General features: G+C 48.7%; 1 protein-coding gene across 1 annotated transcript in view; it reads right to left on the bottom strand.

Annotated features, from left to right (window-relative positions):
* The window catches only part of SRCIN1 (SRC kinase signaling inhibitor 1), a 67,662-nt gene that overhangs the window by 31,225 nt on the left and 13,040 nt on the right, over positions 1 to 23,397 (bottom strand). The window contains 9 exon segments of the mRNA XM_078156014.1: positions 205 to 380; positions 1,490 to 1,677; positions 3,502 to 3,545; positions 4,168 to 4,260; positions 4,944 to 5,794; positions 8,070 to 8,163; positions 9,306 to 9,504; positions 10,186 to 10,381; positions 14,249 to 14,269. Of these exon segments, the coding sequence (XP_078012140.1) occupies positions 205 to 380; positions 1,490 to 1,677; positions 3,502 to 3,545; positions 4,168 to 4,260; positions 4,944 to 5,794; positions 8,070 to 8,163; positions 9,306 to 9,504; positions 10,186 to 10,381; positions 14,249 to 14,269 (1,862 nt within the window).

Here is a 23,397-nt window from a genome sequence, read left to right on the forward strand (position 1 = left end):
GGTCTGAGGCCAGATTTGAACTCAGATCTTCTTGACTCCAAGTGCAGTGCTCTAACCACTGAGTCTAGCTGCTTTAGTCATCTGCCTCTTGTGCCTATCCCAACTACAACTCTGGCCAGAAGGGAGCAATTCTCCTGGGCCAGGAAAACTATGAACGAAAGCCAGTCTCCCTCCTATGCCCCCTCCAAAGGAAGGTCCCCTCACTTGAGCTGCTGGGTGACCAGCTCCTCCTCGCTCAGATAGCGCAGCCTCTCCTCCTCCACCAGGGTACGCTGCCGCTGAAGGGGGTCCTCCTGCTTCCGGACAGCTTCGGACACCCGAAGGCTCAGCTCAGCCTCTGTGCGCTTCAGCAAGGTTCGAACAGATTCCTGATTTTGCAGCTGCAGGGAGACAGGGAAGACATGAGAGAGGAGACAGAATGGGAAGAGGAACCTGAGCAGGGCCATGCTGAAGGTGTAATCCATATGATTTTCAGGGACAGAGGAGAGACTCTGTGTCAAGGATGGGGTGAGGGAGACTCTGGTCTGCGATGTGGGGATGGTGGACTCTGGGTCAGAGATGTGGGGGTGGGGGACTCTGGGTCATATAGAGTGGATAAAAGGTCCTAGGAACAGAAGAGGAGGTGCTCTTGGTCAAGGGTGTGAAGGAAGACTATAAGCTGTGGATGCAGAGAGGAAGGGGCTCTGGGCCAGCATTTGGAGACAGGAGGGCTCTGCTCCAGCAAAATGGGGAGAGGAGGCTTGGGGTCAAGGATATAGGGAGGGATTCTGGGCCATAGATATGGAAGGGAAGCTTTGGATATGGATAGAAGGGACTTGGGGACAAAGCTGTGGCATGTGGAGAGGGGACTCTAAGTCAGGAAGGAAAGGGAAGGGTAGGGTAGTACATCTCAGTATTAGACCCTAAAGGATCAAAATCAGGAATAAAGAGGATAAAAGATGGAGGTTCAGAAACTGGAGTGTGGATTAAGGGGGGGGTTAAATGCCTGCATGTAGACACAGAGGAAAGAGTACCAGGAGCTGAGAGCTGAGTATTCCAGGTGGAAGACCACAGTTCAGCCATAGGTTGGGGATTCCTAGGCCTGACCCCTGGTCTCCTCTTAGGGAGGAGGCTATGCATCTTGTCCTGTGGCCCAGATGGCAGTTTATCCCTCCTCCTCCTGGCCTGTCTCTGTGCATTATCCTCACCTGAAAGGCAGTGGTTCCCTCACCAGGAACTACACACAGCAGTGCCTGGCTCCTGCCAGGTAGAACCATCTGCCAAGAGCAGCAGGCCAGAGATAGAACCAGGAAGCCCGCCCTAGCTCTGGGCTCACAGAAACTGATGGGCAGGAAGGGAGATTTATTGCTTAATCAGAAAGGAAGGAGATGCCTGGTCAGAGACAGTAAAGCATGTGGAATCCAGGAATGAGGGCTCAGGAACCCAGAATTTTCCCTGAGCTAAGGAGTCCCAGGGACTAGGCTAAGTCCTCAGGCTGGGGCCATCCTACCTGCATTTTGCGCAGCTGCTGGAGTTGGCTGCGGAGGTCACTGGCGTTGTGCTGTAGGTCATGGAGGTGCAGCTGCATGTGTAGACGGGTGACGGCCGTTGGGGGGCCTGCCGGGGTGCTGCTGGCTGAAGGGGGTGGAGGTGCTGGAACCGGAGGGGCCCCACTGCTCCGCCCGCCCAGCCCACAAGCTGCAGGATGACAGGTTGGCACAAGGGCGAGTCCAGGAGAAACACTCAAGGCGGGCAACCTCCCCCTCCCCTTCCTCCTCCTCCTGCCCTTGCATTTCATCGTCCACCTGGGGTTACATAGGTCACACCTCCCGGCTAGATGGGAAGCTTCTTGAGGGTAGACTGTGACTTGTGTCATCTTCGGAACCCCAGAGCCAAGTATAGCGCTCTGCACATAGGAGGTTCTTATTATTTTTATTATTAACAATAAAATTTAGTTATTATTGATATTATGTATTATATGATAATATTATTAATGATATACCAGGCACTTAGCTAAGTGCTTTATAATTATTATCTCATTTGATCCTTACAACAACCCTGCAGGGTAGGTGCTGTTACCATTCTCATTTTACAGATGAGAAAACTGAGGCTAAAAGAGGCAAAGTGACTTGTCCAGGATCACACAGCTAGGAAGAGCCTGATTTGAATTCAGGTCTTCCTGATTCCAGGTCTGGCCCTCTACCCACTGAGTCACCTAGCTGACTATTTTTAACACATTTCTATTAAAAACAGGGCACCTGCAGTGGACAGAGTACCAGGCTTGGAGTCAAGAAGACTCATCTTCCTGAGCTCAAATCTGGCCTCAGATACTCTCTTTCTATGTGACCCTGGGCAAGCCACTAAACCCTGCTGGCCTCAGTTTCCTCACCAGTAAAATGAGCTAGAGAAGGAAATGGCAAACCACTAGCTGTGTGACCCTGGGCAAGTCACTTCACCCTGTTTGCCTCAGTTTCCTCATTTGTAAAATGGACGGGAGAAAGAAATGGCGAATCACTTCAGTATCATTGCCAAGAAAACCCCAGATGGGTCACAACGAATCAGAAATGACTGAGCAGCAATAGCAACAAAATTAAAAATGAACTGAGATCAAGAAGGGAGTTGGAGCAAAAAAGCTTATTTCAGAAAGTTCGAGCTAGAAGGGGCCTCCGGGATCATGGAGTACAACCACCTCTTTTTACAGAGGAGGAAACTGAGGCCCGGAAAGGTGAAAACACTCAAACTCACATAATGAAGTGGCTGAGCTGGGCCCACAGCCTATGCTCTTTGCACACCCCCTCCCCATCTTGTAGTTCTAAGTATTCTGTTCAAGCATATCATCGTTTTTGTTATTAATAGCTTGGAATGTACAGTTTCATTTGAAGCAATTTCCTAAGGCTGCTTGCCTTTGTTCAGATTTTAATATATTTATTTATACTTAATATATAATAATGCTATGCATTATATAGTATATATAACATCATATAATAATATATAAAATATATTTAATATATAACAAAAATACTTTGAAGAACCACCATGAAATGAGTGGAGCTGGTATCATTACATCAATGGACTCTAAAACAGGGGCTCCAAATGGTTTTTTGGGTCACAGACCCCTTAGTTGGGCTGGAGAAGCTTATGGGCCTCCTTCAGAATCATGGTTTTTTAAAAGCATAAAATAAAAAACAGAGGAATACAATTCTACTCAAATAAAGATGTACTTAAACCCCCTGAAACTGAGTCACTGACCCTTAGGGGGTCCATGGACCCCAGGATAATAACCCCTGCCCTAAAATTTCTTCCACATCTTAAATTCTGTAATTCTGTGGCCACCCTCCACCCATATTATCAGTCTGGAGAGCTGGATCGAGCAGAGGGAGCCCTCCTAAGAAGTAGGAAGCCCAGGAGAGCACGTTTCCTGCAGGGACATCTGATAAGGCTACATGCCTAGCACAAGAAATTTCCCCCAGGTGGGGATGGTAACCTGAGGATGGTTGGCCAGAGGGACAGGGGCGCACTCACGTGCTGAAGGTGTTGCTGCCCCGTTGGAACCTTCAGTCTTCTCACTGTGAAAGAGGAGATGAACAGGGTCAGCCATAACTGGAGAGATCCCACTCAAAGAACCTGAGAATGTCAGAGCTGGGAGGGATCAGACAGGCCATGTAATCCAGATTTAGGCCTCCCCCCCAGTCTTTTTTATTTTTAACAGAAGAGGAAACTGAGGGAAAGTGTCTTTCCTTGCCATTTGTTTAAATATCTTTTGCTTTGGACTAACATGTCCTGATGGACTGGCCAAAAAGAACTCGTTACTGGGGGGAAAGGGCAGGAGGATGGGAGGGGGGGAATAGTAAGTTATGGTATTGAGTGGCTGCTGATGAACACCCATAGTGTGCCCAGAACCTAGGGCAACGGGAGATTCTCAGAGGGGTCCTGATCACCTAGGTAACAATTTCTCTCTCCTCAAATAATAATTTATATACTTATCCCCTTAATAGAATGTAAACTCCTTGAGGACGGGGGCTGTTCATCATTTGGTCTCCGTGTGCCTAGCACAGTGTAGGTTCTTAATTATTTTTGATTCATACTGGACTTCCTAAAGTCCTACAGAAGGCTGAGGGGAGGGCCTAGGGTACTGGTTGGCAGAAGAAGCCCATGAGCTCTGCACGGGGGTAAAGGTGGGCATCTTACTTGGGGGTCTCAGCCTCTGAACCTCGGAGAAGGGCACTCTGCACCAAGCCTGTCAAACTTGCAATCTGCTTCTCCATGGCTTCCATTCGCTCCCTAGAGTGTAAAAAGGAGGGCCCTAGTGAAGAGCCAGCCCCAGCCAGGCTCTAGAGACCAAACTTCCACCCCCCCTTCCCCGTAAAAACAAAGCTCAGATGCCCTCTTTCTCCCTACCACTGGGGTGGGTCTCTGTCAAACAAACTCCCCTCTTTCTATTCATGACCCTGAATAATTTTTTTTAAATGACAAGCTATAAACCATTCATTTTGACCAGCTGGTTTTTCCCTTTCATCAAATCCCATGCCCAGGCCCACAATGGGGCTGAGAAGGGGGAGATGGTACAAAGAAAGGGAAGGGGAGCTCTGTGCCTATAGTTGTTTCCTTGTCTCTGCTACTGAGGCCTCCTTTGGAGAGAGGCTGATCAGGGATGGAGAAGACAAAAGGCTCTGGACCAAATGGGGCCCTTCTTCCTCATTTCTCTGTCTGTCCTTTCAGACTGTAACCCTCAGCTCTTGTCTATGGTACCCCTTCCCAAAGGACATTCAGGGGCCTGCTCAGCATAGGGTACACCTGACCTTCCCTCCCTTGCACACACTCATACACTCAGACTTATACACATACACTAACATACACTTACACACAAATGCACAACTCTTCCCTCCCCCCCACCAAAAAAAATACCCACTCAGCCCAGCGGAGGATCTGGCCAGTAGCCATGCCCCACCCCAGGTCCTCCTTACCTGGTCTCTGTGTCCTTGGCTGGTACCGGAGGCCCAAAGCCTGCCAGTGGGCGCTCCCCAGGCCCTGGGAAAAGCTCTGATGGGGGCACCCCAGAAGATGAAGAGCCTCCCCCACCCCGTGGCTTGCCCCCTGGGCTCTCAGCAAAAACAGAGGATGAAGAGCCAGAGTCCTTGCGGAAGGACTGCCTGACGGGAGAGGAACGGCTTGGAGGCCCAGAATAAGGGCTGTGGGGAGGGGGAGGGCCGCCCTGGGGTGCTGCCACATCCACCAGTTTCTGGGGAGAAGCAGGAGGCAGACGGAAGCCAAAGCCGTCCCCATAGAGTGGCCCACTGCTGCCAGTGGCTGCTTTGTATAGGGAATCCTCCAGGTCAGATTGTAGGGCAGTAGCAGAATATGTGCTGAGGGATCGGACTGAGCCCCGTTTATAAAGTCCCCCGCCAGGGTAAGCGAAGGGGTCCCCTCCAGCTGAAGCCAAGCTCAGGCGCCCCTCGTGGAGCAGCCCGTAGGGGTCTGCATAGAGACCCTCCCCTTTCACTAACATCACCCCTCCTCCCTTGCCCGCCAGATCTTCATCGGGTTTCACGTCCCGCCTCTCCAAGATGGCACTGGGGCTGGGGGAGACGCCTGGGGCAGGGGGCACCCCCCCCAGCCTTTCTGAGTGGTGGACGGGGCTGCCAGCATAGGATGGGGGGCGGCCCCCACTCCCCCCTGCATAGGAGAGCCTGGACCGGGAAGGTGAGGCAGAGGGCAGGCCTGGAGGTGGGGAACCCGAGGACAGGTGGGGGGCCGGGGAGAGGTTGTTCAGGCGGCGGGTAGGAGATGACTCCCGGGAGGCGTAGACCATCTCTCTCTGTGGGAGACAGAACACCCAACCCCACACCCCATGTTATGTTTCACACCTGAGCTACCCCCCACCTCAGACCCATGATTACTGAGCCCATTCCTTAAGATGTGGTTTTAAAATTCAACATTCATCACTTGCCTACCCTGTGAAGTTCAGTGGTGCAGTGGCTACAGTACTGATAAAGAAGACCTGAGTTCAAATCTGACACTAACTGTGTGACCTTGGGCAAGTCATTTAACGTCTGTTTGGCTCGGTTTCTTCATCTGTAAAATGGGAACTAATAATAGCACTTACCTCTCCCAGGGTTATTGTGAGGATCAAATGAGATAATATTTATAAAGTGCTTAGCATATAGCAAGCCCTATATAAGTGCTAGTTATTATTGTTATTATCATTATTATTTGCAAAGTATTGAGCCAAGCTCTGGGAATAAGAAGATGGAACTGAAGCAGCCCCCGGCCTCAAGAAGCTTATATTCTAATGGAAAGAACAGCATGTACAAAAAAAAAAGTAAATACAAAGTCACCTATGGGGGTAGAGGGCACCTAGGAGCACCAAGAAAGGAGGTGACAGTTGAGCTTAGCCTTAAAGAAATCTACATGCAGATTCTAAGAGGCGCGAGTGCATTAAACGGGGAAGGCAAGGCAAAGAAGTGGAAGGTAGAATGTTGGCTCAGGGACAGTAAACAGGAACTGGGGCTGGAATGTAGAATTCAGGGAGTCATGGGGAAAAGCAGGAAGGTGGATCCAGGTAGTTCCAGACTAAGGAATTTGCCTTTCATCCCAGCAGCACTAGGGAGTCCCTCAAGCTTTTTGAGCAGGGGAGCAGCATAGCCTTTAGGGATTTTCCTTTAGGAATATTATTTTGACAGTTATGTGGAAGATAGAGGGTGGGGAGGGTAGGGGAAAGATTCAAAGCAGTGACACCAGTCAAGAGGTCATTGCACTAGTTTAGGTACGAGGTGATAAGGACCTGAACTAGGGTAATGATCATGTGAGTGGAGATATGGCAATGAATTCGAGAAATATAATAGAGGCCTTAGCAACCGATTGTCAGAGACAAAAGAAGAAGAAAGCGTTGGGGATAACTCTGAGGTTGCAACACTGGATGACTAAAAGGATTGTGGTACCCTCAAAAGAAACAGGGAATTCTTGAGTGGCAGGTGGGGGAGGGGGATTGGAAGGGAGGGAGGACAATGAGTTCAGCTCCAGTTTCAGACAGACTGGGTTTGAATTGCCAACAGGACTTCCAGGTGGAGCTGTCCAACAGGCAGCTGGAACTGGAGGTTAGCAGAGAGACCGGGTCTAGATAAATAGATGTAGGGATTTGTCTTTGTAGAGATAATAATTGGACACAGGGGACCCAAGAGAGGGCTTAGAAAAAGAAGAGAGAAGGCTCCAGATGGAGCCTTGAGGTATGCCCACATTTAGTGGGCAGGAGGATGGATTAAGAAAGGGAACTGGGAAACAGCAGTTGGGAAGATAACTTAGAGGGAACAAAGTCAAAGAAATACTCAAGAGAAGGCAGTCAACACTATTGAAAGCTTACTGCTATTTCAAGGAGGAAGTCTGAGAAAATGCCATCAGATTTAGAATAATGTGCCCTGACTTTGGACAGATCCTTCCTGCTGTCTGCCTTCAATCTCTCCTACTGCAATTTTCGTTTATTTCCTCAGCCCCATTCCCATAAGGAATTCTTCTGCTCAGTACTAGTAGAAAGGTAGATGGAAAAATAAAGAGATAAATGGAGTATCCTCAGAAAAGGCCCCAGAAAGGTCAGGAAGGGTAGATGCATAGGGCTGAGGGCCAGTATGGTATTAACAGGTGTTGGGTCCACTTTCTCCCATAGCCCCATGAAAAGCAACTCTCTCTTCTGTCCTCCAAGACTTATGGCCCCCCAGGTATTTGCCACACAGTTTTTCCCAAACCAGGTCTCAGCCTAGGCAGCTAGGTCTCAGAGGCAGCTAAGTAGTGCAGTGGATTGAGCTCTGGGCCAGGAGTCAGGAAGATCCAAATTCAAATTCAGTGTTAGATATCTACTAGCTGTATAATCCTAGGAAAGTCACTTTATTTCTGACTGACTTAGTCCCTCAACTGCAACATGGGAACATGTCTCAGGGTTGTTGTGAGGATCAGATGAGATAATACTTGCACATAGTAGGCCCTTCACAAATGCTTGTTTTCTTCCTTCTTTCCAGTGACCTGCCACCCAGGTACCTCATGAGCCCCTCTAAATGTCTCTTCACCACCCTCCCCCCAGCTTCAGGGCCCTAGGTCCTTACCCGAAGATCCCCATTAGTGAGGTGAGAGCCAGGAAAGGCAGAATAGAGCGGTTCTTTCCTGTAAATCTTGATAATACTTCGGTCTTGGATGTCCCTGGGGAGAGATGAAGGCATCACTGACCCCCATATCCAAACACAGACATAGACTGAGTGCCCTTCACTGAACCTTGAGAGAAATTATTTTTCTCTTGTATTAATAATCAATTATTGAATTAGGACCAAGGCTTTCTCCTTTTCTACTTCCTCATTAAAGATCACCCCCTGTAGGTTATTCAGGCAGCCTTTGAAGTGTAGAACTGACATAGAGAGGGAAAACTCAGATCTGTTCAAAAGGTAAAGAAATTTCACTTTAGGTGAATTGTTGGACTCCAGCCCAGTCTATTTCACTCAGACAGGTCTGGAAAAATGTGGATTCTCCCTTTTGTCTAGATTACCCTAGACGGGTGATATGGGTATAGATAAGTCTCTTTAACCAAAACTGAGTGATCAGTCACGTCCCCTAGCCCCTCACTAGAATAAGCCCACTTCTCATGATAATGTCCATTGTCTCCTTACTTGTTAACCAATCAGAGTTGATTTCCACCCTCAGGTGCACTCCCTTTTCCAAAGGCTTTAAAAGTATTGAACGTTTCACAGGTTAGGCCTCTTTGGTGTCAAGGGGACAAATGAATGCTTTTTGCTGATCGGCTTGCTAGCAGCATTTGATAAAATTGATTACAATTTACCTAGAAACTCTATCTCTCGAAAATTTTTACTGGCAGCAATCTCCCTGAGCTTCATTCTATAAAATGGGGATAATAATAGCACCTACCTCACAGAATTTGTGAGGATCAAATCAGATAATATATGAAAGCACTATATAAATATGAGATATTGCCATCATCACCATCTCATTACAGAGACTGGTGGTATATGGGAATAAAGGGGGATGGATAAGGACCTAGGAGTCCAGACACCCCAACCCAAGAGTCAGAGGAGGATCTGTGCAAGGATACTATCAATTAATTCATCAGTTAGCTAATTAATTCATCAAATAATCCACAGGTTGATGTGCCAGGCATTATAAATACAATGAATGAAATAATCCCCACCAAGAAGGCCCTTGTCTTCACATTATCTCCCTCTCCTCCAGAGGGAAAGAGGTGGAGGGATTCCTTGCACCTTCTGCCTTTAAGTGGAGAGAAGCAAACCAGTCCCTGGAGCCTGAATGTTACCCCCAAACCCTTGCCCCCTTACCGGACATCCTCAAGCTCATAGAAGATGTTTCGAGCCTCATCCTTGATGAGGATGGCCGTATTGGGTGACTTGAGCATGCCCATGGTGAGCTTCTGTGGGAACATGTGGGCGATGAGGGCATGGAGAGTGTCCAGGCTGCTGACCTCATGGGTGATGTGCACCCGACGTGTCTCTTCCCCAAACTGCAGAAATAGCACCCCTTGGAGGTGCAGGATACTGGGAGTGAGTCACTCAGCCCCTTGTCCTGACCCACCTCCCAGCCCAGCCTGCTGTGAAAAGAGCTGGGGAGTCATTAAAGGAAAACTTTCTAGGAAGCAAAGAGGAAGGGGGGGTGATGCTGCTAAGTTTAGACTCTGGCTGTATACACTGTATGAGGCTGTGTGCTCTTTTGAGGCATTAAAACACTAGCTCCTGGGGAGTAGTTGTGAGAGAATCCTGAGACATCCGAAACCTGAATGGGCAATATGGATATCCCATACAACCACTGGTCTGATACCACTGGTGACCTTGTGCCCCCACACTATTCATCTTCCCAACTGGGTCCCAAGAGAACTACAGAAGAGAGAAAAGGATGGAGAAAAAGGAGCTGGGACTGAGGAACTAGAGAAAGAGGAGCAAGGCGAGGGAAGAGAAAATAAAGGAGGGAGGGGAAAGAAGGGCTGAGAGCAAGGAGGGAGGGGCTAGGGTCAGAGGAAGCATTGAGTGGTAAAAGGTACTAGACTTCGCAGGTAACTTACTATGTGACCAGACGAATCATTTCTTCTCGCTGAGGTTGGACTTATAATGTCCCATCTACCTCTAATACTCTCTGACTCTGGAAAAGGGTTGAGGGTAGGGGTGAGCAGAGATATAAGGGAACAGAGGCAGAGGAAGGAAGTACCTGGGGATCGGAGCTTTGTCTGGCTAGTAGATCGAGAGAGGGGCAGGCTCTGGCGGAATCGATTCATCCTGCTGAAGCCGAGGGGCAGCTCAGCCTCCGACATGGTCTCCAGTGACTCAGCAGAGGCGAAGGACAACTTAGCTGCCTGGTCTGCCAGCCCTGGCTGGGCACCCTGTGAATGTCGGGAGCTTCGAGTCTGGGGCATAGAGAGGAGAGAGTGGAACGCAAAATAATAGCCTTAGTCAGCTCCCCCCACCCCATTCTGTTCTTCCTCCCTGATTCCAAATGCATAAGACTTAACAGATGTAGAACTGGAAGGGAACCTCTGAAATCATCTGATGCAAATCCCTCATTTTACATATGAGGATACTGAGGCCCAGAGAAATTAAGCAACTTTCCTAAGGTCACACAGCAATCATCAAAGGTGGGATTTGAACCCAGGTCCTCTGACTTAGCTTTCTTTCCACTGCAGTGTTTTCTTTCCACTACTCAAATACACCCACTCAATTCACACTCAGTCCCTCACCCACCTGCCCCAAACACACAAAAGATGGCCACTTCAATCAGCACCAAAGATCCCCAAACCAGCTCCATCCTTGATGTGCTGTGTGGCCTTGAGAAAGTAACTTAAGCTGTCTGAGCCACATTTGATTTGAGGGTGGAAAGCAAGGGCTTCAGGAGGAGGGAAATATTCTCTGAGACCCTTGGAGACAGGATCATTGAATCCTGAACAAGTGGCCACCCTGCTATTTTAAACTCAAAACAAACACCAACAATGGACCTATTAGGAGGGGAAATTAACCACCCTGTAAATTGGAGCATTAGCTCCAGACACTAATTAAGCCACGGTGAAGATCACTTCTCCTAGTTAAAGCTGGGGAGAGGGTTTGGGATTTGAGGTGCCTTCTGCACCTGTTAATGTCACAGAGCTGGAATGGGAGGGATGAAGGCTAGTTGCCGAGCCAAAGTTGCATCTAGACTATACACCCTCTTCTTCCTCTCCTCTTCCTCCTCCTCCCCCTACCTGCCAGTCTCCAGTTTAAGGACTGGTTTAAATGGGATTCCATGGAAGGCACCTTCCCAGCCCATGCATACTCATATCCTTGTGCTGCACAAGCCGGCCCTCTCCCCACCTTGCACCTGCCACCATATGCCATGCGCATGCCTGGTGAATGTTGGGAGGGGAGTCCTGCTGGATCACAATGAGGACCAGATCTGATGTAAAAAACTGGCTTGGAAACCTTGTTCTGATCCATTACTCCATCTCTTATGACTTTGGGCAAGTCACTCTCTCTTTTCTGGGTCTCAGCCTGTTCATAAAATGTGGGGATTGGCTCTTTTATTTTTTTTGGGGGGGGTGGCACTGGGCAGGAAGGACAGACACGTCTAGAGCCAGCATAGGAAGGAATTCAAGAGTCTCAACTCCTAGCCCCGACAAATGAAGGGCCTGGAAGTCCACACCCTCGTGAGACACAGGTACCATGCTGAGATCAGGCTTCAGTGACCCTGGAGCTGAGTGCCAGTATGGCAGACAGGTACGGAGAACCAGTTCTAGTCTTCAGCCAATGTCCCTCATCCCTTCAGACCCAGTCCCCAGGGCCAATGGGTTGGGAGTCCCCCAGTGGCAGAGGGAGCCAGGCCTGGCCTCACCAGCATGGTGCTTGCACTTGGGTTGCCAGGCAACTGAAAAGGTCAGTAGTTGCTGGGTAAGAGAGGACAAAGGGCTGTGGAATTCAAGGCAGATGGAGGGAGGCTTGCAAACATGAAGAGTCTGGCGCAGCGTCCAGCTGCAGCGATTACCCGAGCCTAGCGGGTAGGCATTTTAGCCGGCTGGAGGCATCTGGAGACAGGCAAGGGAACAGAGAGAGCGCCACAGAGCACAAGACACTGAGGGCAGAAGGGAAGGGAAGTGGGTACGGGTAGGGAGTCAGCTGAGCAGGGATGGTCCTGCTAAGCATCCTAAGCAGGTTTATGACCTTACAGGAAGATGTGTCCTCTTTAATCTCTTCGTTATCTTATTGCCTCCTCTGAGCTGGCATGCTCATGTGGGCCAGGTGCCCCAAGGGCACTTCTTTTCACCCTCTTGCCATCCCTTGGGTGAGGAAGAAGGAAGTGGGCTGTTAGAAGGGACTTCCCACCTCGGGTGAGAGAGAAAAGGGGAAATCCCGGCCATTGTTTTGGGGATATAACCTGAAATTCAGAGGCCTTGGTTAGAGTTGAGGGGATAATGGACCACAAAGCCCCTAAGCTCTGTTATGCTCTCAGCTTCTAAGTGCTAGGGGAGATAGAGAAGGGAGGTAGACATGAACCACCCAAAGGCAAAGCTTTTTCTTGTTCAGTCATTTCAGTCATGTTTGACACATCATGACCCCATTTGGGATTTTCTTGGCCAAGTGGTTTGCCATTTCCTTCTCCAGCTCATTTGACAGATGAGGAAACTGGGTCACATAGCTAGTAAGTATCTGAGGCTAGATTTGAACTCAGGAAGATGAGTCTTCCTGATTCCAAGCCCTGTGTTCTATTCACTGCACCACCTAGCTGCCCATAAAGCAAATGCCCAAGCCCATGCCACCCTAGAGCTGGACAGAACCCGAATTCCAATCATGATACCCTGATTCTTGCCAAACACCCCAAATCAGGCAAGATAATCCTGAAGTCCAGAGTCCTGTGGTAGGCAGCAATGCCAATCAGGATGAGAATGGAAAAGGGGTAAAGGTCTCTTGCAAGGGCAAGGTCTCTTGCCAACCTAGGTGGAGGAGACAGCGAACATCACCATAATGAATATGGTCCAGGCTCCGGCTTCCAAGTGGTCAAAAAGTAGCTTTTCTCCTGCTGAGTGCTTTCTCCTTCCTCCCCTAGACAAGCCTCTCACCCTTTACCCTCAATGGGTATGTGGAACACCTGGATGCAGGCCAGGCCTGATGAGTGAATGATGCACCCTTAGAAAGAGGTGTTATGCGGTCGATGTTGCTGGTTGGTTTTCCTGAACTGCATTTCTCCCTCCTCTCTCAGCTTTATTCTGTTACAAGGGATGGATTGCCAAATAGGGAAGAAGGCAGGGGAATAATTCAGAAATGAAGGTAAGATGTCAAAATAAAAGCTAGCAATACACATTTTTTTTTAAAAAAAAGAAATGAAAGGGGTGAAGGGGAGCCTTTCTGACCTTGGAGCAGCTTAACTGCAGTTTGTCTAATAGGTATGAGCAGAAGCGATTTGTTCCAATCTGGCTCCCCCTTGCCTATGAATGAAGAACTCTCCACCTTTGCTGATGTAACCATCTCAGCTTCGAGTCTAATTTTGCCTGGTGTTACTTTCTCTCCTGAATACCCAACTAAGGCAACTCTCTATAAGCTGCAGGCAAGGGACTAATTGGCATTGGCAGAAGAAATTTCTCACTGGAAGCTCGCTGCACCAATGAAATCACAGATCCAATCCCTCCTTCCCTCTCTTGCCCTCCCCCACCCCCAACAAATTACCTAGTAAAGTTTTATTTTTAACCCAATAGCATCTCAGTGGGATTATAGAAAGAAGAGTACTTATGCCTTGCCTAGTTAGGCAAGGAGGCTGGGGAAATCTAGATGCCCCAGAGACTGGGCAGGGGCTGGTGACTGCAAAGATGAGGCTGCCTCTTCTATCCCCAGCAGGTCAGGGCCCTTTTGGAAGATAAGGAACAGAGGCCCACGGTTCAACTGAGTGAATGTTTTCTGTACCCCTCAGAGGGGTGTTTCTTTAGACAAAACAGGAGGACCTTCTCCGGGGAGTATGACTGGATATACCCACTATAATACCCACTATAAAGTGAGGAGGTTTGGGTTCTGAATACACCCTGTGCCATTCACCCCTTCTCCCCATCCCTCACAAGTCACGGCGGGTGCCCAGGTTCTCCCCAGAAACAAAAGCAACAGCAGAAGCACCAGCTCCCCCATGGCCCACCGCCCCCTGCCCCTGTGAGATGCCCGTGCAGACACGTACACACATACACAGAACATGTGTGTAGTGGGAGGGAGGTGAGGGATAAGCACATGCAATTATCACAGAAGCGGGAAATATCAGACACACTGACCTTAAAACTCCAGTAGTTGGGCTGCTGACAGAAACAAGAGAAAAGAGGGTTATGTGGGGGCTGTGGTGGAGGATGAGAAGCCCCGGGGACCCATGGGAAAGGCTGCTCTACTCCTGGCTGCCTCATTTGGCCCACTGGCCCGGAGGGAAGAGGCAAACACACTGCTCGGGCATCTCTATCCCTTGAGTTAGAGGCTAGCTACTTTGCCATGAGACTTGGCAAGCCGACCTGCCCTGGGCAGAAAAGAAGGGAACCCTTGGGGAGGCCAGAGATGCTCCAAGATAGCTTAGGACCAGGGGACATAGCAGGAGGAGGAGCAGGGCCCAGGGCTGGTAGGACTTAGCCATCCAAGCCCCCATCCATTCAACCAAGACTCATTCATTCACTCAACTGCAAAATCTGCTGAGTACTCACTCCGTACAAGGCCATATGCTGGGTGCTCAATGGGATGTAGAGATGTATAGGACAGTCCCTGAATGACAGGAGCTTACGGTAAAATAACAGCTAACATTTCTATAGCAATGACCATGTGCCAGTTGTGAAGCTAAGCACCCTATAATTGTTATTTCACTGGAGCCTCACAAGGACCCTGGGAGGTAGGCGTTATTAGTATCCCCTTTTTACAGATGAGGAAACGGAGACAAACAGAGGTTAAGTGACTCGCCTAGGGTCACACAGTTAGTAAGTGTCTCAGACTGGATTTGAACTCAGATCTTCCTGACTCTAGGCCCAGCGCTCTATCTACTTCTAGCTGCACCTAGCAGAGGAGATGATATATGGACACCTAACTAGAGTACAAAGCAGGATGCACAGAAATAATAATAGTTAACATTCATATAGCACTTTAATATTTACAAAGCCCTATACATACATGCATTCTCTGACTTGACATATACAACTTTGTGAGGTAGATGTTATTATTCCCATTTTGCAGAGAAGGAAGCTGAGGTCAGCTAAGTGACTTGTCCAGGGTCACACAGCCAGCACCATCTTGAGGCCCGGTTAAGAACTCAAGTCTTCCTGACTCCAGATCCAGACACCTACCTGTCTAATAAGGGCCTTGTGAGTGGTACAAATGGATAAATGGGGAGACAGAGCACTTCTGGCCCATGGGGATGATCAGGGAAGGCTTCATGGAAGAGGCGGCATTTGAGCTTGGCCTTGAAAAATAAGGACGCTCTCACTGGATGGAATAGAGGAGAGGGAGTGGAGACCCACTGCTTCAAGAATGAAGGATGAACAACAACAATCTGCATAGGAGAGTTACGTGGACAGACTTGCTCATCAGGAAAACTGACCAGGCTGGATTGAAGGGGAAGAGCCTGGAGGCAGGGAGATTGAGAACTGAACTAACTCAGGAGTTGTTAGTGAGAAGGAAAGGAGAAAGGAGAAAGGAGATCTTAACTTCCAGGGTTCCAGTTAGTGAAGAGCTGAGGGACGGGAGCTCTGGCCTGACCCCCTGTCTCTACCCTTCTCCTTCTCTCTTCTCTACCTCAGGTTTACTGCAGGAGTACAGAGAAAATCCCTCAGAAAGACAACTTCTGGCAAAGGACCCAGCAAGGGTCCCATTCTACAGACAATTTTTTTTTAGACTAAATCTGTGATTTCATTGGGAAAGGGAATGAATGAGGAAATGCCCTCTACCAGTGCAGATGGGTACCCTACTTTGCAGCCCAGGTCACGAAGCCAGGATGTGTCAGAGAGGTGGTCAAACTCTAACAGAAATGGAGGTCACTGATCCACACATAAGAATCCCTTTGGGCCATATGGTAACTTAGAAAAACATAAAATAACATTATCTATGTCTTATTACATTTTAATTTATTTTGTTAATGATTTCCCAATTACCTTTTAATCTGGTTCTGGCCATACAAGGAAGCATTGTGGGCCCTGTTTGAAACCTCTAAACTATACCACTACCTCTCCTGACACTGATACCTTAAAACATAGAGCATCTTGAAATTTTTTGTTAAATTTAATATTTTTATTCTAAACTTAACACTCCAAAAAGTGAGAAGTTCCATATTAAAAAAAACAATAAAATGAAATTTGAATCTCCATCTCATATAACTTACTTTTTTTTGGCTTTTTGGTGAGGCAGTCAGGGTTAAATGACTTGCCCAGCTAGTAAGTGTCAAGTATCTGAGGCCAGGTTTGAACTCAGGTCCTCCTAACTCCAAGGCTGGAGCTCTATCCACTGTGCCACCCAGCTGCCTCTATAACTTACTTTTTTTTAAAGTATGTAATAAATTCAACACACAACTTTTAAAGCTGTTCTGCATGTAGACTGCATCCTCCAATTTAAAAAAAAAGCACTTTACACACACACACACATACACACACACACACCTGACTGTATTACTACGCACATTTTATACATAAGGTTAATTGACTTACTCAGGGTCACATAGCTAATAAGTGTAGGAGCTGGGTCTCAAATTCCAGGCTTCTGAAGCCCCAACCATCAATAGCTCCAACCCCTGGGACACAGGCCTGTCCAAATGCACTTAGGTGTTTTGAGCAAAGCACTGCTCTTTCCTCCCAGGGAGAAGTCGGAAGCAAAGAACACCATTAGGAAGCTGTCCACAGAGAGATAACGAAGGCTTGGACCAAGAAGGGAAAGGAGGGACGAGGCAAAAGTAAAACTGACAGGATTTGACAAGTGAACAGAAGACAGGTGTGAAGGAGGGGCCATCAAAGATGACACCCTGGCTTTGAGCCTGGCTGATGGAGAGAATGGTGGTGTTATTCACTAATGGTTACGGATCAAGGTCCCCTTGGACCCGTAAGCTCGGCAGCACAGATAGTGTCTCAGAGGTTTTGGGGATCCTCTACCACAAGGATTCATAACCTGGGGCCCGTGAACATAGGATTTTTAAAAAGATTTTGCTAACTGTATTTTAACATAATTTGTTTCTTTTGTAATCCTATGCATTTTATTTCATGTATTTAAAGATGTTATTCTCAGAAGGGGTTCATGCCCAAAACCCAAAGGGTCCAAGGAACTAAAAAAGGTTAAGAATCCCTGCTCTATGGAGACCAATATCCACTAAAAAGTTAGGAACTCTACTCCAGATGAATGGTACCCGGGAAGGAAGAGGGCTCTTGACAAGACAGAAGGCATCCTGCCAATCTGTGCCAGCCTCAACAAAATCTGCCCAGCAGGGGGAGGAAGGGCTACAGATGGTAGAGGCATTGCGGAAGGGGGTAGTTGGCATGGCTAGAATGAAGACAGTGCCCACTGGGATTCTCTCACAAGGCCTAGGGGGAGTGCTGGCAGAGAAAATAGGAGAAGGAGGTGGAAAGGACATGATCCCAGGTCCTTGGCAGGTATTAAGTGACACACTTTATAAGAGCTCCTATACCACTACAAATGGAATGTTGGGAAGAGTATAGTGGAACCAAGCAGGAATCAGGACAACATCCTACCCTCTTAGAAGCCTAGCGGGCACCAGGAGGCACAGCCAAAACCCTGGGCCAAGGCAGATGCATACACCTTCAGATGGGGTAGTCACATAGCCTGCAGGCATAGTGGGTGGGCAGCTCTTCAGGCAACTCCATAAGCTTATTTTGATGGTTCCTCTTTCCCCTTGTTTTAGCCATCAGTCTTTTTTTATTTTCTTGCAGGCCTCAAAATCAGTACTGACTGGAGCAAAAAACAAAGATACGGCTTTTGGAGGAGGCTGATGAGGAGAGGTCAGAATAGCATCTGCTTCCTTTCTCTGGAAACCTGGTCAAAGCAGGGCAGGTGTAAGCTCATCCCCATGAATGCTGACTATTCCAGGGGAACTCATAAGGGAAAGCAAGAGGGACAAAGCGAGTGAGTGCAGCTCTGGCCCTGCTGCTTGTGGTACAAGCAGAGGGCAGAGGCAGGCAGAGGGCACCAGGGTGATTGCAATGGGAGTCATGTCCACGAAGTGAGCAATGATGGAACGCTCTACAAAGGAGGCTGAGCTTCTCTTTCTTAACAAAGCCACAGCTTCAGACCTCCACCCTCACACATCCACAGCCTGGCACACGCCAGGAGACTGACACAGCCCCTATACCACATCCATACTGTTACACAGACCTTGCTTCACCCTCCCTGGAACACACTTTTGTGTTTGTTCTCTCTCCTCTCCCCTTTTCCCTCTCCCCTCTCCCCTCTCCCCTCTCTCCTCTCTCCTCTCTCCTCTCTCCTCTCTCCTCTCTCCTCTCTCTCTCTCTCTCTCTCTCTCTCTCTCTCTCTCTCTCTCTCTCTCTCCTCTCTCTCTCTCTCTCTCTCTCTCTCTCTCTCTCTCTCTCTCTCTCTCTCTCTCTCTCTCTCCTTTCCTCTCTCCCCTCTCTCTCTCTCCCCTCTCTCCCCCTCTTCTCCTCTCTCTCCTCCCTCTCTCTCTTCTCCTCTCTCTCCTCTCTCTCTCTTCTCCTCTTTCTCTTCTCCTCTCTCTCCTCTCTCTCCCTCCCTCCCTTCTCTCTCTCCCTCCTTCTCCTCTCTTTTTATTTCTCTCTTTGTCTCTGTCTTTTTTCTCTCTCTGTTTCTGTCTGTCTCTCTCATTACACACAGAGCTACTAATATTCAAATGATTACACACAGATGCATGCAGAGACCGCCACAGCCCCTCTCAGCCATTCCCACAGACACTCTTGTACATGCCACATTCAGTCCCAGAAACACAAACATACCACAGACATACATGATCACATAGGAAAATGCCTTTTCATCACTTCCACCCAGGTCAAGGTCCCTCTGACTATCTCAGTCATGTCTCACATTTATGGCCCAACAAAAATAAGGTGGACAGGTAAAAAACCAGACAGTGAGGCAGTGGGGGAGGGTTGAGCCATTAAAGTCAGAATATTCCAATACACTTTTCCCCTGACCAGCCATGCCAAGAAGCAAAAGGCTTGGGCTCTGATGGGAAGCAGAGCTAAAATCTGTGTGCCATTTCCCTCTGGTTCCCCACCTGAAGTCACTATTCTCTCCCCTCTCTCACCCAAGGCCCCACACATTTCCTCATCTCTGCCAACCATCTCGTCAAGCCCAGTCTTCCTCAGCATCAAAGACAGAACATTCATTCAGCAGCTGTTTAGTGAGCACTTCCTAAGAGGGGGCACTAGGTTGGATGCCACCATAACCCCTCACCTTTGCAAAGTGGACTTTGACAGCAAAAATCCTTTCACGCCCATTACCTCACTAGATCCTAATAACCCCTGTGAGGCAAGCAGGACCAGCCAGCCTTATCCCCTCTTTGGACAGATGAGGATTAAATAACTTGGCCAAGTTCTTACAGTTAGTAAGTAGTGAAGCTGAAATTTGAACCCAGTCTCCTGAAGCACACTCCATTGTACCTCACTACCATAATACTAGTGCAAGAGCAACAGCAGACATTTCTATAGACTGGCAAAGTATTTCACTCCTATTCCCTCATTTGGGCCCTAGGAGATGGGTGCTATAGGTATCATTAGACCCATTTTACAGATTGGGGAACAGGTTCAGCTAGTGTCAGAGATTCAAACCCAGGTCTTCCTAACTCCAAGTCCAACACCCTTTCCACTAAGCTGCCCTGCTTCTGAGATATCAGTGGTTCCTTACCCTTTCTACTAGTTTCTAACTGACCACCTGTGGTCAGTTTCCCTCCACTCCCCTATTTAAGGTGGAGAGGTTAGATTAATAGACAAAAGAAACTCTGTATCTTTGCACACTTTGTCTCCCAACTACGCAAAGTAGAAACTCTGTCATCTCACACAACGTGACCACAGCTCCCCTGCCAGCTCAGGGAAGAGCATGACATTTACCGGGTACTGACTAGGATCTGGCCTGTTGCAGAGAAGGTGGGATTTAGGGAGCTGAGGAAACCTTCACTGCCCTGACTTCATCTCTTCACCACAGCGATGGCCACTCAAGAGCCAAGCTCCCTCCCCAACACCCCAAGCCCTGGCAGTGAACTCCCCTCCCCACCTAGCATCTAAGCAGTAGAAATCTGAGCCAACTTTCCAGAAAGACTCTAGAGAAATTCTCACCCCCATCTGGAAAGCCACCAACAGTCAACTGCCTCAGTACTTCCCCACGACTTAGTACTGAGATGTAGCCCAGCTCCTAACAGAGAAAGAATCTTTCCTCCAATATCCTCATCATGTGGCTAGCCCCCATTGAAGACTTCCAGGGATGGAGAACTCACTATCTTCTTTTTTTCTTTTGGCTTGGTTTTTTAGAGGCAATCTGGGGGTTAAGTAACTTGCCCAGGGTCACACAGCTAGGAACTCACTACCATCTGAGGCAATTCATTCCACATTTGGATAATTCTAATTGTTGGGAAGTTTGTTTTCATATCAAGCTGAAATCTGTCTCCCTGAAATTTCCACCCACTGTTCTCCTCTTCAATGTAATAATCCCCCTTCCACAAGATAGGGCAGCTAGGTGGCAAAGTGGATAGAATATCAGGGCCCGGAGCTAGGAAGACTCGTCTTCCTGAGTTCAAATCTGGCCTCAGACACTTAATAGCTGTATGACCTGGGCAAGTCATTTAACTCTGCCTCAGTTTTCTCATTTGTAAAATGAGCTGGAGAAGGAAATGGCAAACCACTCCAATGCCTGCCAAGAAAACCCCAAATAGTTTAGAGTGGGATAAGCGAAACAACTGAACAACAAATCCACAAGATAACACTTTAAAATCATAAAGACAATGGTCATGTCCCTTCCAGATCTTCTCTTTTCAGGCTAAGCATCTTCACTTCATTCAGCTGGTTCTCCCAGAGTATGGCTGTGAGTTTTCTCACTATCCAATCAGCATCAGAGAAGCAGGAAAGGTTATCCTATAGTCGGCCCCTTCATAGGCAGCTCGGTGACACAATGAACTCAGAGCCAAGACATCCTGAGTTCAAATCCTTGACACTTCCTAGCTGTGTGACCCTGGGCAAATCACATCACCTCTCCTAGCCTCAGATCTGTAGAATGGGAATAAAAATAGTATCTACCTCCCAGGGCTGTTGTGGGGACCAAAGGAGAGAACACATGTAAAGCACTATGCTAGTCTTATAGTGCTAGCTGTTATTATTTGTGAATTCCTCAGTCTAATGTGGAGTAATTGTCAGAGGAGAGGCTGTCAGTGATCAAACACTGGCTAAGGATGGAAGAGAAGCTGTGTCTAGACCCAGGAGGCCAAGAGCTAAGTGGGAGGTTGAGGGCACAAACTCCTGGCTCCTGTGCCTGCTACCTCCTCAGCACTCTTACGTGGATCTCTGTCTCTCTGTCTCTGTCAATCTCTGCCTCTCCCTCTTCTTCTCCCATGTCATCTGGTATAACACCCTTCCCCACTCTGGCCCTCCATTTCTTATATAGGTACTAGGTATGAAATCAATTGTTGAATAAATTAACCTGACCCCATATGACTATATGTGTTGGGGGGAATGGAGGGAAGATAGAACAAATTCACTCTTCAGGGATTGTTGGAGAGAAAGATTCCCTTCCCTCACTACCCAACCAAGCATCCAGTACCCCTCAACACAACGGAAACTTCTTATTCTCTAACCAAGTTATTCCTACCGCATACTAAATGGGTCCAAAAGGAACCAGGGTGTCAAAGGAGGCAAAGGCTGAGGAATCTTGGGTGTCCCTTTCACCAACACTCCCAACAAAATTCAACTCTGTGAGGCTTCTTCCCTCAGAGATCTCAAAGTATTCAAGAAATCAACAGGAAACTGAACGGCCATTGGGAAATTGTCCCAAGAGACGTGGCTCCCAATCCAAATGGATAATCAACACTAAAGGGTTCACCTTCCTTCCCTATACTCACAGAGGTGTCAGAATCTACCATCCCACCCCCTTCAGTGAGGGAGGGGGGTGGACAGTGGGGGGAGAAATAAATATTGCCTGTCCAATGAAGCTGCCCACAGGGGCAGGGCCTCCCAGGAACAGAGACCAAACTGGCAGTGTGCCCTGGAAGGACAAGATGGATGCCAAACCCGTGCCACAGTGACAGCTGCTTATGGAGTGCCTGGGGTGATAGAACAAGGTGCAGAATTTCCAGCCAGAGATGAGGACAATGTTTGACAGCTTTTCCCAGGAGCAAAACTTGGGACAGGGAGCCATTCCTTAGCCCTCAGCCAATCTGGCTAAGCCAAGAAAGCCCCTCCCTCTGGGGGCTAAGGAGTTAACCCCTCCTTTCCTTGTTAGCTGAAGGTACCCCCCACCTCAAATCTCTGCCTGAGCTGGTGGCAAGCAACAGTAAAGGGACTCACTGTTTCTCAGCCTCGCTAGGCATGAGGAAGAGACCTTCGCCCAGAGACCTCTCCAATGGGAAGCTGAGATGAATGATGGATCAAATGTGTCAAAAGGGCTGAAGAAGGATTGCCTGGTAGGCTGAAGAATATGCAGAAGAGCCCCCTCTGAATCTCACAGGGACTTAGGGTCCGTGTGTGACAGGGGGTTATTACACCTTCCTCACCTGCTGACACATAGATGGGGAATCTCAGGGGAGGAGCAATGGATTGACTGCCCTTCTAAATTAAACCTTCATTCCGTGGGGGAGGCTCACCCTCTCACCCTCACAAACACAAGGGCACACACCACCTGCATATAAACTCTAGTACTGGCAAGTATAGGTAAAGGGGGCCACATGTAAACTCTAACACAGACAAGTACATACTAACAGGAGTACACACAAAGATGTACATACATATATACATACATACACAACACACAAAGGCACATGCAAACTCCTACCTCCATCCCACCTCACACACATACACACATACACACCCTCAGGTGTGCAAATCCACATGGACTCCGCAGGAGGCCTCCTTCCCCAAGAGACCGACGGGCACCCCAGGTACACCACTCGTGAGAAAGACGGGGTGCCCGCCCCAGCCTGGGGAAGGTCATGACTCCTTGAAGTTGGGGGGCGGGGCCGCCGCGCCCTCGGGAGCTGCATCCTGGGGGGAGGGGTAGAAGGGGGCGGGGATGCGGCCCGCGGCAGACAGCGCCAGCTCCCCCCCACTCCTCCGGGGGAGCCCTCCTCCCCTGTGCCCCGCGGCCGCACCTCCCTCTCCAGCTTACCTGCGGCCACAGGTGTGTCCGCTCGGGCCTGGGCCTGGCCCCAGGGGCGCAATCGAGCAGGGCTGGGCAGGGGGGCTGGCCGCCCCTGGCTCCTGGGCTCCCACCCACCCGGGCT

The sequence above is a fragment of the Phascolarctos cinereus genome, unplaced genomic scaffold (assembly GCF_003287225.1).
Source record: "Phascolarctos cinereus isolate Bilbo 61053 unplaced genomic scaffold, phaCin_HiC Scaffold_5;HRSCAF=322, whole genome shotgun sequence".
NCBI classification, from domain to species: Eukaryota; Metazoa; Chordata; class Mammalia; order Diprotodontia; family Phascolarctidae; genus Phascolarctos; species Phascolarctos cinereus.